General features: G+C 40.7%; 1 protein-coding gene and 1 non-coding gene across 3 annotated transcripts in view; one reads left to right on the top strand and one right to left on the bottom strand.

Moving 5' to 3' along the window:
• The window catches only part of vash2 (vasohibin 2), a 42,720-nt gene that overhangs the window by 17,345 nt on the left and 7,742 nt on the right, over positions 1-17,633 (bottom strand). For both annotated transcript variants that reach the window (XM_078274038.1, XM_078274039.1), the window contains exons 3-7: positions 12,312-12,400; positions 11,541-11,597; positions 8,992-9,066; positions 3,285-3,522; positions 3,061-3,204 (exon numbers count right to left, since the gene is read on the bottom strand). In XM_078274038.1, the coding sequence (XP_078130164.1) occupies positions 3,061-3,204; positions 3,285-3,522; positions 8,992-9,066; positions 11,541-11,597; positions 12,312-12,400 (603 nt within the window). The remainder of the gene's footprint in view (positions 1-3,060; positions 3,205-3,284; positions 3,523-8,991; positions 9,067-11,540; positions 11,598-12,311; positions 12,401-17,633) is intronic.
• On the top strand, positions 7,657-7,729 carry trnat-ugu (transfer RNA threonine (anticodon UGU)). Its single transcript has one exon. It is a non-coding gene; the product is annotated as a tRNA-Thr (tRNA).

Here is a 17,633-nt window from a genome sequence, read left to right as displayed (position 1 = left end):
CCTGCCCAGCACCAAACAGCAGGCAAAATGAGCGACTAGCTAGGAAGTGGAAAAAGTTGGACATCTAGCTCCTTAAGAGCCAGATATTTTTCTCAGGAGTTGGTGGAGACCAAAGAAGAGCTAAAAATAAGAGTGAATACTGGAGTTTTATTAAGCAAGTGACTTTAAGTGTCTTAAATGTCTGCTGAATATGTTTATTAAATCTACAAGACAACGGTTTGATTTATGGTTGCTGTGTATCTGTCGGCTTGTTTTTATCTTTTTCTGCCCCTTGGTGCCATAAATCATTATCGATTAATATACGTTTTCCTAATTAATCAAATAATCATATAGTCAACAGAATCTCAAATTGTGATGAAATGCCAATAACCAATTCTGTTGAGCCCATCTTCAAATTGCTTGTTTTGTGTCATGTACAACAGTACAAATTCAAAAATAGTATTCAAAATGCAATAATATAAAACAGAACAAAAGCAGCGAATCCTCACACTTAATTAATTGATTAATCGTTTCAGCTCGACATGGATGATTTCAGTGTCATTGCTGCCACAAAATTCATGGAATCATTCACCAGTGAAAATGGTTAAGTGCAGCACACATGCTGGTTTTCTATTTACACCCTCATAAACACCTTCAGGCATTTTAATGTACAGAAATGATGCTAGCATGGCCCCAAAAACACCCACTGCTGCTACTCAGCTGCAGGACAGAAAGTGCAACTGTGATGAATGGGAGCCCAGAAACAATCCAACTGTGAACAAATTATTAAAGTTTATTTAGATAGGGACAGATACAAAAAACATAGATAAGCTTAAAGAGTCATCTGATGTATGTATCATAATGTTTTTAGCTGAAGCTAATTCACGACACTTGTCCCTAGTAGGGCTTTTGGTTGAAAATAAAAATATAGATTAACATCATTAAAAATAAGCTAGAGATGAAATAAAATGGAATGAAATGAAAAAGGAAAGAAAGTATACAGTGAAAGCACAGTGTAAAAACTAAATACTAGAGCAATATTGTTCCTAAATTAGCCACAATTTGGTATTTTTTTTGGTGGCTAATGTTGGGATACATTTCAAGTGGTCTGGCAGAGAGTTCCATAATTTGGCCCCTTTTACTGAAAAGGCAGTTTGGGCAAATGATGTTCTACAGAAAGGGATACTACAATTGCCTTTTAACGTGTGTGTGTGTGTGTGTGTGTGTGTGTGTGTGTGTGTGTGTGTGTGTGTGTGTGTGTGTGTGTGTGTGTTAAACAGCAATTTGAAGCTATCATTAAGATCTCAGTGGGAGCAGAAAACTGCAGAATGAACATGGATGGCAAGTTTTCCCGGACACAGGAAAAGCCAGGAAATGGCTCATATTCCACAGCTGCTCAGGTTCATCATGTGGTTCCGTTAGATATATGAGTCTGTGTGTGTGTGTGTGTGTGTGTGCGTGTGTGTGTGTGTGTGTGTGTGTGTGTGTGTGACGAGTCCTTGTGTCCGTGTTTCTCACCTCGCACGTCCTACAGCCTTTTTAAGCCGTATGCTTTAAAATGACTTCAATTTTAAACCATGACATTTTATATCTAGTCCTTGATGCAGTAGTCTGGTAATAGGTTACTGTGAGTTATTCACAGACAAAAGACACATTTTAAAGTCTGTACTTGTGAGGCCTGTCAATGACTTGCTGTAGTGCGTCCCATAAGCCATAACATAAACCTAATGTTGACCTAAGACAGCCCTTTAAAAAAGAGAGAAGAACAAACTAAATGACCTCACAGTCAAAATTAAAACTCAACTGGGTCCCCTAGATGAACATGAGTAGCACAAACACACGTTAAAGTCCGTAATTACCTCACATTCTCTAGAGTACAGTAGAGATTATACTTAAGTACACAGCTGACCAGAGTCTGACTTGTGTCTCCATGTCTATGTGAGACAGCTGCAAACTCGCTGACCTACATATCTTGCTGACATGGAATGCAGTCCATGTAGCACTATCCAACACCAAGCATCACACACACACACACACACACACACACACACACGTCTTTATGGAATTCCATGTGCTGCGGAAATATGCAAAAGAAAACAAGGAGTAAACCCATAAAAAATTACACATAAAAACCCAAGCGTTCATAAAACATTTAACCTCAAAAAACTTCTCTGGGTCTTCTCTGGCCCTCTTACTCACACACATACTCACACATTCCTTCCTTTCCGATCATGCCCTAAATAATTCCTGGCAGGATGAATAGTAAATGTGTACAGTACATCGTGATGGTGTGTTTTCACTGTTTTTAAAAAGGTCATATGTTGAGGCCCTCTTGATCTGATTTGGAGAGACGTTTTGGTCTTTTGCATTCAGCTATGAAATAACATGTCTGTATTGTATTTTGGGAAACAAACACTCCCATTAGTTGCACCACTGAGAACGGTTTTCTTCTGTCCCACTCCTGGAAACTGGCCAATGAATCCTAAACGGTCCTTTGTCCCCCTGCTGTGTTCAGTTGTTACCATTCTGGTGGATTTGTTTTGTGGTGTGTGTGTGTGTATGTGTGTGTGTGTGTGTGTGTGTGTGTGTGTGTGTGTGTGTAGTCTGTATTTTCCTCTGCCTCTGGCTGCATTCTGCCAAGTTTCTTCTTCTGAGTCAGGCTGCACACTTACTTACTTACTCTGCTAACAAAACTACACTGAAGCGCATAAAGGGATACTGTTATTAATCGGGGAAATTTAACCTTTAATTTACTAATATTTCTTTTGTGCACATTCATTTCTGATCCTGGCACATTCATGTATCTTATTATAAAGTATGATGTATATGATCATGATGTAGTTTGATTAACAAAGGCGGTCTGTAGATAATGAGTAACCTGAACCGCTCTGAACATCAAGCATGATCAAATGTTTAGTGTTCTTATCTATATTAGGGCTTGCGATTCAGCCGAAAATTTATGTAATAGTTGGATTTCTTTTCCACGAAAATAGTCAAATTTTAAGTTTTTGGAACAATAAATCTGTTAAAAACTATGATCGAACCCTAGAGTGTATGTCTATGTGTGTGTACAGTATGTACCTTCATCCTCATGTCCCGTCCGTGTTTCTCCAGCTCCTTCCTCATCTCCTGAGCTCCCAGTCGGGCAGCATTCAGCACCAAATGCTTCCACTCGATTGGCTGGAAGACGTGGGGGTCGTGAGGCACATACAGGCCAATCTTCACCTGGGAGAAGGAGGGGGTTTAATTCTTCTTTTTCTACCTCCATATCTCCACCCCCTCCCTTTCTTCATCCCTTCTCTTACCTTCTTCAGAGTGTGCTGGTATCTCTTGTAGGAGCTCTCGAACTCGGCCACCAGTTCTCCCAGTGTGCGGTGTGTCAGTGGTTTGTCCATCAGGTCCTGGCGCCGGCTCATGCCAAGCGATCCGTAGCGGCCGTTGCAGTAGACGCCCAGCACAACGTGGTGGAAGCAGTGGCCCGAAAACTGGGTCTTAAAGCTGATGGGGAAACGCTCGAGAGACGTCAGCCCGTTGGTCAGGTAGCTGGTCAACACACCTGAGTTAAGGAAGGATTTGGAGGGGTTTTTTTTGTTCTTCGTGCCATCTGAAGTGTTGTATATTTCAATGTATTGGATGAACTAATTTAGACCACTGGAGCTACACATTTGACTGCAAACCTGAAATACATTTGAGTACAAACCCCAGAGTGAAAGTGAAAGTGGATTTGTTTGAATTTGTCTCAGCAGAGGCAGCATAGCAGCTTGAGTCATGTGAAATTAGATTCAGTCTGACTCTCAGAAGGCCAATACTATGAAAATGCCACAGGCTAAACAGTGTCTCTGGGACTGCCACAGTTTGTGCAGCTCCTCCTTGTCGGACTGAATATGCCAATAGAAACAAAGACAGAGAGATAGCTAGAGAGAGCTATCTGGTGCCATCAGAAGCCTAAGAAAAATGATGACACATGTTCAGGGTATGCGTGTGTTTGGTTAACCTTGCGACTCAGTAGGAGATATGGAGCGATTATGTGCACCTCTTGACCTTTGACCTTATCATTCCATTCTCTTTTCCATCTGCATAGTTTACACCTCTCTTTCGTATCTTCTTTCCCACTCTATAACGCTTTCAAATCTGACCAATCCAGTTTCAAACCCATTTCAACTGACCCCAATCTCTTACTACCTATAGGTCATGTTTTGCAAAATAACTTAGCAATTCATATTGTATGTGTTTCAATTGTTTTCAACATAAACTTCAAGGTGTAAATCCTGGATTCAGAGAAAGAAAAGGAGACTTCTTTTCCCTGGGAGTGCCAGAAGATTGACTGGAAACATAACGCAGAACTGACACAGAAACAATCAACTTGGCTCAATAAAATATGGATGCAAACAGAGACGTAATAACCCTTCAGGGGCAGAGAAACGTTGCAACATTTTCTGGGATTTCAGATTCGGTGCTCATTTCTCAAAAACTGGTCCACAAATGATAAATGAATGAGGTCTATATTTAGTCGGCTGTCATGCTGTGGACTGCACAGCTTCTCAGAGTTTAACACGGACAGGGATCCAACTGTAGCAAATACACACACAAACACGGAGATCTGAACAGTATCTTTCTCGGCAAGTAAGCCCACCATCTGCTCCGTTCTGTCCATGGATGCTTGCCATTGGCCAGACCGCCTGCCCGTCACCTTCAGCAGCCGGGGAGCAACAGCACTGCTGTGTTTTCATTAAATATTCACTAAGCGCCATGAACAAAACTAGACCACTGATCACATTCACATACCAATGTGTATCAGCATGACTGTGTGTGTGTGTGTGTGTGTGTGTCTCCATGGTGTAGGGGAGCCCACAGTGTTAAAGGAGAACACATACTTAAATAGGGAAGGTTATATATAAATCCCAAACTGTATGTATCGTGATTTGTTTTCGCAACAATTTATAGAATTGATTCTTTTCCCCAGAATCGATTATTATATTTTTCTTACCAATGACTGACCTAAATATTTTATACGGTACCACTGACGGGCGACTACATCATTTCCGTTTCCAGCAAAACAGACAGGAAGGAGAAAATGCAGAAAATCCATGTTATGTACTTCTTTACAAATGAAATAAATGTCAGACTGGCTGACTGCCATGTGATGTGCATTCTTTTTAGAAAACAATTGGTTTTTAGAAATGTCTCATAATATATTTTCTCTAAAAGTGTATTATTCAACTTTTGTTTTTGTAAAAGAAGGAAAAGAGAATCGCAACACTCAATACTAATAAATGAAAATCGCAACACAAATCGAATCGGCACCAATGTATCATGAAAAAAAAAAAACAGAATCGTGACAAAAGCATATTGTCCCAGCCCTAGTACATTGGCCTACTGAAGGAAGAAACCATTAAAAGTGTCCTAGCAAGACAATGAGTCCCTTCCTGCTATGCCAATACCAGTTTCGAAGTGATGTGTACTGTCTAAATAACTAAATCTAATGTAAATTCTTGGAGTACACCCGGCTGTGAATCATGTTCTAACCAACATTCCCTTTGCATTACAAAACATACATATCATTTACCATATGTACAAATAAAAGTTTGTAATAAACGCACAGTATGTCATTTCTGGGGCTGGGATCTCTCAATCAAAACAATAACAAAAGACAGACTTTGATGAAGTTGTGAAGTTGCATGGGATCATGGGAGTTGTCTTCATTGTTAAACAGACATCAGTGCCAATGAAAGTCTATGTGGCCTGACTCAAGCAAATATAGTGTTAACGGACGAGTTAATTAGCCAACATTAACTTGCTAACTTTCCATTAGATGAGTCATCTACCCATACAGCTACTGTGGCTAACGTTATGTGGGAATTTAATCCTGTGGGTAGCCCAGAGCCGTTATACATGTTGGAAACATTTGGGAGAATGTAAGTAAACAACCCAACAAAGTTATACCATAGGTCTAGTAGGTTTTAGACATTTTAATGTGGAAATGTTACATATACCTTTAATATACATGTGTAGTTTGGTGCCTTGAATGTTTTTTTTTTGACAGGTCAGTACAGGAAATGAACAAACTGTTAAAATCATTATGTATGTAGACTGACTAACAACTGTAAAGAAACACAATGAATCAAGACAACTGAGCACACCATTTTTTTTTACAGTATGGATCATTGTCTTTGCTAGTAATTAAGATGAGTTATACTGTGAAAGGCCAAAAAAAGACATGCATGCAAACACACAAACACTATGGCGAGACGGCTATAAACAATGATTAACATGTCTGGATGCTAAATGTTCATGTCTGAGAGGAACTTGAGAGACAGAAACACAAAGACTGTACACTAAGTCTGTAGACACACACAACTCACCCTGTTCCTCTCAAAAAGTTCAATAGTTCCTTATCTAACTGTTCTATGTTTGAGAGGCAGAGGTAAGAGAGAACCCTTTTCTATGGATGTAATACAGATCTAATCCACTAGCTTTTGAAATCCACTCTCTCTGTCCCTAATCCTTTCCCTATTTCCATCACCATGTCGCTGTCTATTTCTCTCTCACCCGTCCTCGCCCCCCTCTCCTCCTCGAGTTTCTCTCTACTGTACATTCCCTTCCTCGCTACATTTCAAAGCGACGAGATTCAAGATAAGAAAATACTGGAAAAGGCATAAAATCATCTTAATGTGCGGTGCCTTTTTACTGAGAGTCATGTGCTTTCCTCATCGTCAAGCAAACTGCAGGCTATTCATTTCTTTAGTTGCCGCTCGGGGAATGGTCTTGAAATATGGCCAAAGGTTTGTGGACACAAGTCTGGGGCTGTTGTCATGGCTTGCGATAGGCCTCTATAGTTCCAAATGAAATATACTGTCATACGCTTTTTAAAGGCCTCGTGCAGCCTTTATTTATTAGATTTGTTTACTCTGTCGCATGCTGTTACTTTATTTTGATAAGTTCTTTAGGAATACGTTTGTACTTTGTCAGTACTCAACTTCTTTGTACTCTAGCCTTATTCTGCAAAACACTAGTCATGATGGTTAATACAATGAGACACCGAGTCAAACCCACTCAGTGAACACACCAACCCACACAAAGAGCTGGTGTGAACCAAGATGAACCCTGAATATCCTGGAGAGAATTCAGATCACCGTTAACAGGGAAGGAAAGGAACCAGCGGCAGAGGACAGACCGAAGCCAGACACAGAGACAAGAAGACAGAGCTCTAACTGCCACAAGCAACAACAAACCCCTCCTTCCCCAGCACTTTTCTGTCTTTGCTTTCTATATCTTCTCCTGTCTCACTCTTTATTATTTATTATTACTTACAATAAATATTGTAATATATAACAGTTTTGATTTGAGTATCAGACATATTAAGCATATGTACATCATTTTTTTAGGTGAATGTGTGGGAAAGGAGCTAACAAGATTATATTGCGATTTAAAATCAAATTAAGGAGATTTAAGTTTTTCCTAACCCTAACCCACTGGGTCACAACAGACAAGTTATTTTGTTTTTGGACCATTTAAACTGACTCTGTAACACAGTGAAGGATCTGCATTCATTAAGTCAATGACATAGTCAACTGGTTAGGCCACATTATCTTAACAATACTCAGTATGTAAACAGGGTGTGTCCTACCCTGTGATTACCATTTAAAAGGTAGGCCAGTCACCTTACAGTCCAGGTAGGGCCTCATAGCTCAGTGGTTAGAGCACTGGTCTTGTAAACCAGGGGTCGCGAGTTCAATTCTCGCTGGGGCCTGACTCCTTTTCCCTCGTGTTATGACCTTACAGCTGATGAAAGGTGACACTACACTAACCCACACTGTCCCTCGCTGGCATGAATGTAAGTCAGTGTGAGGTTGTTTAAAGGGCAAATCACCAACACTGATAGAATGTCTTCACTCTGTTCCTTTTCTCACTCCCTTGGGCTCATATGTTCCTTCTATCCTTCGCCTTTATATTAGTTTTCTGTTGCCACTTTTTCAATTTCCCTCCCTCTCGGCTCCTTTCATCTGTAGGCTAAAGCCAGTCTCAATTAGAGTCACTGTCAGCTGCCACCCAGACAGCCCTGGAGAAAAGCCACTGTGAAACTAGTACATGTGAAACTAGACCATCCATTCACAGAAAGACAGAGAAATCTCCCATGCGTTGACATGCCAAAATCCCCAGAAACCACCAAACCCTTTGCACCACACACACACACCCACACACCACATATCCGACCCTTTTACGTCCTGAATTGTGGATGATTATAGTTAAACAGAGCTTAGTATCCTGTTGGAAAAGTGTTGATAATGCAGTAGAGATCTCACCTTCTGACTACAACGCTGATTAAAGAAGTTTGCATGATGTGATGACAGACACATTTGTACAGTAGGATGTCACATACAAGTAGCAGTTCAAACGAAGCAACTATCGGTAAAGCTATGTAAAATCGAAGGTGTGAACACACAGTAAGATTGCATCCATGAACGCACAAACCGATAAAAAGAGCTCCTAAAAACATCAAGGGCAACAACACGCACAGGAAATAGTCAACTTCAACAGATGTTTGGCCCCAGTGGCTCCGTGTCAAGATATAATCACTAAAAGCCACCACTGAGTTGTTAAATGGGCCTTTTGTAGTCAAACCAGAGCTTCAGTACCATTAGAGCATAATCAGGCACAGTTGAAACTGTAGAGGACCAAATCTGTTGAGACAGAACACAACTGCAGGTTGTCTAGAAACTAAATGCCGAAGCCTTTGCAAAATCTACAGACTGCTGCTTTAATATTTAAGCTCCGACGGATGATACTAAGCTTGTGAATTGTGTGTGTGTGTGTGTGGTGGGGGGTTAGACTTTGAAGAGGGCTTGTTGCCAAGCAACGCGGTTCGGTAAGAAATGGAAAGGGTGGCGGTGGTGGGGGGGCATTAGAACATTTAGAGCAACATGTCTCATTGATTTCACCCACAGATGACAAAATAACCTTTCGGCCCAGTGCTCTGTGTGTGTGTGTGTGTGTGTGTGCAGGAAAGGATACATTCCCAAGATGACGGCTTCGAGACATTTGATTGGCAAAGACTCTCTGATCATCTCTCTTGCTGTCTCCATTAACCTGGAGGAGGAAGAGGAGGAGGAGATGAAGGGGAAGTGAGAGGATGAGTGAGAAGAGGAGGAGGAGCAGAGCACAGGGAGAGCAAAAGAGGAGCAGCAGGCGGGAGGAGAGGCAGAAGGGCGGTTAGAAAGAAAAGAAGAGAACAATAAGGGATAAGTTGACAATATGAGGGAATAAGAGGACCAAAACAAAGAGTTTTTCATTTTATACAGAGATGGCCATGAGTTAGATGGTACTTTGTTACACATCAAACTAACGTATCTATAAACCTATGTTATAATAAGAAACATAAAGCCGAACACTGTAAATGCTTTAGTGTTATGCAATGTTTATTCATATCTATAGATTGAATCACAGTGGTGTCACGCTAACACAAAAATCACTTCTGGGTAGTTGATTTGAATTGCGGAAGATACGTGAAATCTGCAAACTTGTTTATTTCTGTTGTCATACCGGTAATGTTTAAAAACATAAACTTAAACACGGAGGTCTGACCTATCTGTCGTCTCTGCTGTGCTTATTTTCTATACTGTGTTGCTTTGCTAGCGTCTTTGATAAACCAAATCTATCTATTGGGTGGTGTCATTTTCTTTAGTCTGTGGCCCAACAGGTAGATTATCTCTCCAAGCTACTACACATTAGTCAAAGTGTTGACATATGAAAGCATCAAAGATGCATTTTAGATGAATGAGATCAGAGTATATCCAGTTGCTTCCCGTTTGCTCAGCGCACTTGAATTGTATGTACGGGACGCAGGAGTTTTCTACCCGGTAGGTATTGGAAACAAACATTGGGATTGTGTCTATAGATGAGGTCTCTTTTCTTTTCCCACTCCTTACAGAGAGGTCAAACTTCATGGTGTTGGTCACCCTGCTCAATGCTCCAGCAGGTTGCCTTTCATTAAAAGGTCCTTTGACATGCTGCTTTCTGGATGCTTTTAAATAGGCCTTAGTGGTCCCCTAATACTGTATCTGAAGTCTCTTTTATATAGGCCTTAGTGGTCCCCTAATACTGTATCTGAAGTCTCTTTTATATAGGCCTTAGTGGTCCCCTAATACTGTATCTGAAGTCTCTTTTATATAGGCCTTAGTGGTCCCCTAATACTGTATCTGAAGTCTCTTTTATATAGACCTTAGTGGTCCCCTAATGCTGTATCTGAAGTCTCTTTTATATAGACCTTAGTGGTCCCCTAATACTGTATCTGAAGTCTCTTTTATATAGACCTTAGTGGTCCCCTAATACTGTATCTGAAGTCTCTTTTATATAGACCTTAGTGGTCCCCTAATACTGTATCTGAAGTCTCTTTTATATAGACCTTAGTGGTCCCCTAATACTGTATCTGAAGTCTCTTTTATATAGACCTTAGTGGTCCCCTAATACTGTATCTGAAGTCTCTTTTATATAGACCTTAGTGGTCCCCTAATACTGTATCTGAAGTCTCTTTCCCGAAATTCAGCCTTGGTGCAGAATTACAGCCACTAGAGCCAGTCCCATAATGAGCTTTCCTGAGGACGTGCCATTTCTGTGTCTGTACCTTAAAATGCTATTGAGGAGGAGAGAGGGGGGGGCAAGGTGGAGGGTGGGGGTGTGGCCTTGACCAGTTTGCGGCCACGGTTGTAGCTCTATTTCCTCATGGGTGGGCCAAATTCTCTGGGCAGCTGTGGGCGGCGGGCAAAGCAGAGAAAGGGGAGGTAACCGTTCCCCTTATGACGTCATAAGGAGGAGATTCCAGATCGGCCCATCTGAGCTTTCATTTTCTCAAAGGCAGAGCAGGATACCCAGGGCTCGGTTTACACCTATCACCATTTCTAGCCACTGGGGGACCATAGGCAGGTTGGGGGAACGCATATTAATGTTAAAAAAAACTTTTCATGCCATGGGACCTTTAAACTAACTCATAAGGTACTTCAGTACTTACAGAAACTAGTATTGTGTGTATGCAGAAGAAATATCAATGTTCAGCAAAATGAAAACACAATCTCTTCTGATGTCTTTTTTTTTTTTTTTTTACCTCGATTAAAACATGATCTCCTCCATCAGATGCTCAGAAAATGACATCACTACGTCGACATTATAACCTGATGACTGGGAGCAACCAGATTAGGCTTGGAGTACACCCAGTAAGATTAGGCTAAGGACTTGATTAACACATTTACAGTTTACTCTTTAATAACCCAAACCTTCATGATTGGTTGTGAGTTTGTATTTACAGAGCCCCTAACGCAAGTTTGTTTACTTGAAAGAATATAGCTTTTACTCACTAGTGATAGCCATGTCGATATCAGTGTAAAGAAACATGGCTTTCTTTTTGGTACAATTTTTTAACACTTTAACACACTTTTAGCACATTTAACTTATGCTCTCGAATGCCCACATAAAATCTAAATATGAAAACATTTCTATGTGTGTTGATCTGATTATAATTAAATTACAATGTCATTGCATGTTCCAAATTAAAACTGCAGTTCACTTACCCACACAGTGGACGGCTCTTCTTGATTTCAAAGAATTGGGTTCCTGTGTGGTTGTATCTGATAGAAATGTTAAGGACAACAACACTTTGACAAAGTGCTCCTGAAGTTAGTGTCACGCTGCTGTCTCGATAATTTGTGTCTGTGGAAAGGCCAAAGGTGATGAGACATAGACGGACTTCAACTAACAGGTGTAGCTCTCATCAACTGTTGACATCTGCTGTCATCGAGACAGAGCGCATTTAAGTCCCGCCCTCACCGGAGGGGAAAAGGACTCTCGGCTCTCCATTGACTTGTATTGCGTTAATGTCCATCCTTGTCAATACTGTCTGTTAGCAAACAACAGAAAAATGCCTAAAAGCTGCTTTGTTGTGATATTCATCACCAACAATGAACCCATCACTCAAGTTTTTATAAGCTGTCGAACGGGGCTTTTATAAAGACAAAAGCGGATACAGACGTGAGGAATCAGCAGAGAGAATGGAGAGACGATATGCATGGCGTTACGTGTGTAAGCTTAACTTACAGAACTATAGTTAGCCTAAAACTGACATTGGGATATTTGACATGGTAACAAAATGCTCTCTGCAAAAGTAACGTTGGGCATAATGTTAGTTAGCAGATGGAATTGGCGAGGAGGCACCTTAACGCAATAAAAAGTCAATGGAGAGTGGAAAGTTGTTTTCCCCTCCGGTGGGCATGGCTTTCAGAGTATGGCGCGATGCACTGTGTCTCTATAGCAACACATGCTGTTTTGTTTGCATTAAAGGATACTGCAGAGCCTTCATGTAGTTCTGGATGGCGACCAGCCAATCTGGGACCGACATGGACGGTTTGAAGGTTGGGACTGAGGGGATAGGATGCTGCAGAGAGAGAGAGAGAAAGAGAGGGAGACATTTGTGAGTTGTTGACAAGAAAAGGACGTCCAATGGAATAAAACCACCATGACGACTGTCAATCATCGGTGTATTCCTGCACTGGCCATTTGCACTGTGCTGATCCCTGTATGTAAAGACACACTGTACATACATTACAAATACCTCGAAAATGTTTCAGTGTTTACACAGTTCTTACTTATTTGTATTTATCATTTTAATCGCAATGTCCCCACTTTTCTAATTGTATCTTAAGTTATCTTACCTTATCAGTATACATAAGCCTTAATGTACATTGTATACTGAGAAATGGGTTGATTTTGAAAGAGGCAGAATAAGTGGGAGCATAGTTTGTTTAGTTATAAGTTTGGTATAGCGCTTTGAATATCTGTACATACATTTTATGTAAATTGATTTATATATTTAATATAAATCTATCCTAATATTGTGTTCATGTTCATATAACTGTTTGCATTCTGTCCAAATATTTGGATAAATTGTGAGTTGATGCTTTGACAATATTTTTATTGGAACTTTCATTCCAATAAAGCCCCTTTGAATTTGTATTTGAGAGAGAGAGAGAGAGAGAGAGAGAGAGAGAGAGAGAGAGAGAGAGAGAGATTATTATCTCAAAGCAAAATTGACATGTGGTAATGTTCAAAGACATCTTGAAAAATCTGCCTTCTCAATGCCCCGTGACTCATTACAGCTCGTACTGCAGCTGACACTCACTGATGTTCCACCACTGCTGGAAATAATTTACACTGGCAACACCAGTCAACTATTTATACTACTTTCACATTAAAGAGCATTTTATTTTAAGCTGCAGATGTTACGTTTATTTAGCCAAGTGTGAAAGTGGTACAAGTCACCAGTTCACTCTTTCCAATCCACCACAAATCATTGCATCTGTTTAAAAAGTCTTTTCTTAACAGCAGATGAAATCCTCAGGCTTGGTTAGCTATTTTTAATCAAACACTTGTGTAACGTTCTAGTGTTCTGTGTTTCTAAAAGCTGTTACAGATGCCATCAGGCTAGGGCTGGGCGATATGGAGAAAATCAAACATAGCAATATTTTTCACCAAATATCTCGATATCGAGACGATATTGTAGGGTTGACTATTGGTGCTTTCACAAAATATTTGATGAGAATGAGATTTGTGATAAATAATCATCAGTAATGTGGATATAATGACTAAGTGGGTGAAGGAAAATAATAAAAACAGCTAGAACAGTCTGGAAAGTTCAGAAAATGACATCTCTTTACTGTAATGCAGCCTCTAAAACCAGGAAAAGACAACACTTGTGTCATATCACGATATCCAAAACCTAAGACAATATCTAGTCTCATATCGCGATATCGATTTATATTGATATATTGCCCAGCCCTACATCAGGCGTTTGTTTAGACAGGAGACCAGTAGACAACTTCTTGCAATATTCAATATATCTTTAAATTTCTAAATTCGCAGGCCATTTCATTTTTGCAGAAATGTAGAAAAATCTGTCCCTCGTCAAAATGTTATTCCTTAGGATTAAAAAGCCTCTGAACAACATTTAGAAAACAAGACAATACTACTACAGCTACTATGACCGCTGATTCCACTAGTGGTAGTTGTGGTACTAAAAAACAAAAAACAAAGAACCCCTGTGTATTTGATCTGTATAACACAGCTGACAGTGAGCAGCCACATGAGATAACATGGTAAAGAGACGGATGACACATGACATTGTCTCTATCCCAGAATGGTGTGGTTGTGTGGTGGTCACCACCTTAGACCGCTGAGGCAAACAGACACCCATATGTGAGGAGAGAGGCCTGCTGCGGCGCTGCTGTTTCGGCAGCCGTTTCACCTCAACGAGAACCACTTGAGAGAGGAGACCGAGGTCACAGATGTGGCTTCATAGAAGCACATGACCGCACCGGCAGAGAGTCAGTCAGACTTAAACACAAAAAGACACTTCCTCTGACACACAAACAGCCTGTGTGCTGTTGTGTGTGTGTGTGTGTGTGTGTGTGTGTGTGTATGCGCGCAGGAAGGGTGAACTATAGCAGCAGCCTTATCATTTCCTGTGAGTTTCTGCATCCCTGTTTATTTACAGCACGAAAAATAGAGCTGAGGAGGAAGACAACAGGACAAAATGGACGACGAGCCCTGATGCATGTTGTGGGATTTTTTTATTTATTTTTTTTTAAATCGTTGAGGTCCCGCTGGAAAACTGGGGCATGTGAGATCTACCAAAAAAGTAGGCCTATTTATGTAAATAAACCATTTATAAAATGTGGTAGAATCTGCTTCTTTTTATACAACTTACCCAACACACACATAGTTATGGTAAAAATACACGCATACATTATGGACATGTATGGCAGGGGTGAAACTCCTGACGTGCAAATCGGTCGTCCGGTCACACAGACCTCTGTAGTGAATTTGCAGCCATAACCCCGCAAAAGGCCAAAATAGCCAATTAGTCTCTCTTTCTCTTCATTCTTCTCCTCCTCAGCACCTGCTCATTAATGTTACGGCTGCCATTACACAAACATTTTGAAATAAAAGCGAAAAATGCTTACTTCTTCCGTAACCTCCCTAACTTTAGTGCGACAGCGTTCTGCGTCTGATGTCATTGTTATTGTTCTTTTGCGCATGCGGGTCAGTTCGAAACCGCAAACGGTTCACACTGGAATCTGATATGGGCCACATTTTAAGGGTAATGTGAACAGCCAAACAAAAAAAATCGGATCTGAGCAAAAAATCCGAATTAAGCATTAAGACTTGCGGTGTGAACCTAGCCTAAAATGAGTTTGACACCCCTGATGTATGGGATTTAATCTGTAGTCAGACATTCAGGCAATTTGTACATCAGACTATCACTACTCGGCCAATAAAGAAGTTATTAAGCCACTCAACCACTCGTTTAGTACAAACAGTAGATCAGCCTTTAAACAAGCATGGTCAGTCATTGAGATAGTAAAACAATCAAGCAACTGGTCATTCAGCCCATAAACCAGTCTGCCAGCCGGCCAAGACCAGTAAATAGCAGTTTTTACAGCCGCATAATCTCCCATGTTGTAAAATCCACACTAAGGCGTAACACACTGGCTGCATCAGCTGGCACACACACACACACACACACACACACACTCTAAAGCTGCTTTCTGTGGGTCATGAAGTGAGAGGATGGGTGATCCCTCACTTTTATCAGCCTTCCCGTCCGTTAGATAAAGCTGCCACCATCACGTTCAGCACATGAAGTCGACACAAAAAAGGCTCCAGAGTTTTTCTGTTGGTTCATCTCACTTCACACTCACTGCAAAATGGGATTGGACTGGAAAAAAAGTTCAATTCTCACGTGCAATTTACACAATAAAAGATCAATATATTCGTTTGTGTACTCTATACAGTATTGCCATCGGTACCTGCATTTACAATGGCCGATAAATGGTTTTTTTTTTTTTTTTTATATTCATTTATCTGAATCATTTATAATGACAAATAAATGATTCTGATATATGAATATTTAAAAAATTGAATAAAAACGGACGAAACACCCTTCGACCATGTTTCGAGTGTTGGCGTTGCATAGTCTGTCCACCAGAGGACGCTCTACAACCTCCCTGTTGGCAACTCTCTTTGATTTTTATTTTGTTGTTGTGTTTTTGTTCAAAGGACTTTAAGTTTCATATCTTAAGTTTGTATTTTTATACAGTTTATTTATCAGAACTTTAATATATTTTGATGTTCCTCTATAAAACAAACAAGTTTATTTTTAAACTGCATTGTCATATTATTTTAGTGAGGACTCATTAATAACTACAAATAACTAATGTTCGGGAAATTTGTTTATGTTTATGTTTTTTTAAATATATATGGGCGGATATATCGGAAATATCGGATTTTTAAATCACCAAATATCTGTATTGATATCAGGCTTAAAAATCCTTTTATTGGTCGGGCTCTACTTCATAGTACCAGTTTAGGCTGGTATTTAATCTAGAGCTCCTCTCCCCTTTCTACTTCACCTTTATAGTTATCTCAAATCTTCCCTCCCGCCTTACCCTCCCCCTTTGTCTCTAACATCCCGTCCTCCATATTTTATGTTGGGCAGTCCTCCCTCCTCATCACATCCAATATGCTTTACATTTTTTTTCCCCCGGCTCTATATTTTTCTCACACTAGCTTCCCACTCCAGAGCCCGGAGGCAGGCAGGCAACCTGAACCACGCAGCAGCAGAGGAGACAGAAACCAGAGGGAATGTAACCAGAGACACAGAGATATAGCAGAGAAGATGGATGACTTATAGTATCGGTTATGACCTTCCTGGTTTTTGAATTTTGAATTGTTTGAAGGAGATGGAAAGTAGAAAGTGGTTAGAGAGAAGAAAGAAAGAAAAAAGTCAACGAGATTAGGCAGCGCATAACAAAATCAATAGCCTGACAAACCAGACCCACATCCAGATGTTGGGTCTGGGAACTCACCATTGGCAGGGCTCAATCCGAGGGGCGGGATAAAAGGTTGTCTTTGCACGCAATAGGATAGTTCTACAACCAACCAGAGCAACGCTAGTTGATAGATTACATTTTTGCCGTATCCGGTCGGCAAAACTCCGAACACATCTTCCTTTTTAAGAATGACTTCAGTGCCGTTCTTTGTTCTTTTCTCAAAGAAAAGCTGAACTCCAAGTCTTCCAGAGTCGCGGCCAAAGACGATTCCAAAGACCGCTGTTCGCCAGCAGCAGCAGCCATCTTCTTTGTTTTCTAGTAGCAGGGAATCATAGATATATATATACAGGGAATTCACGCGGAACCGTCGCAACTCTGTCGTCATTATGTTAAGCCCGCCCCCCGACTCTATACACGATGCGATTGGACTAGAGTTTGGTTTTTCCAGCTCGCACGCCAACGGAGAGTTGCTAGACTGACCCTGGCTGCAAATTACATTTGCTGCCGCTAGGGTGCGTCTAGATTTCTAGGCTACAAAATCAATACAAGGCTGAGGAGAACACAATTAGGACCTTGATTGATTTTTATGAGTGTCAATGTGTAAAATTGGAAACCACCGAGCAAGGGGGAGAGCTACAGGCTGTACTTCCTGCTAACAGGATATCTTTAGAGCGGGCCCACACCAGCAGAGAGTGAGTCAGACTAAAACACAAAAAGACACACAGACAGCCTGTGTGCTGTGTGTGTGTGTGTGCGTGTGTGTGTCTTTGGCAAGAGAGA

The sequence above is a fragment of the Sander vitreus genome, chromosome 18 (genome assembly GCF_031162955.1).
Source record: "Sander vitreus isolate 19-12246 chromosome 18, sanVit1, whole genome shotgun sequence".
NCBI classification, from domain to species: domain Eukaryota; kingdom Metazoa; phylum Chordata; class Actinopteri; order Perciformes; family Percidae; genus Sander; species Sander vitreus.
This window is presented reverse-complemented; position numbering and strand designations above follow the sequence as displayed.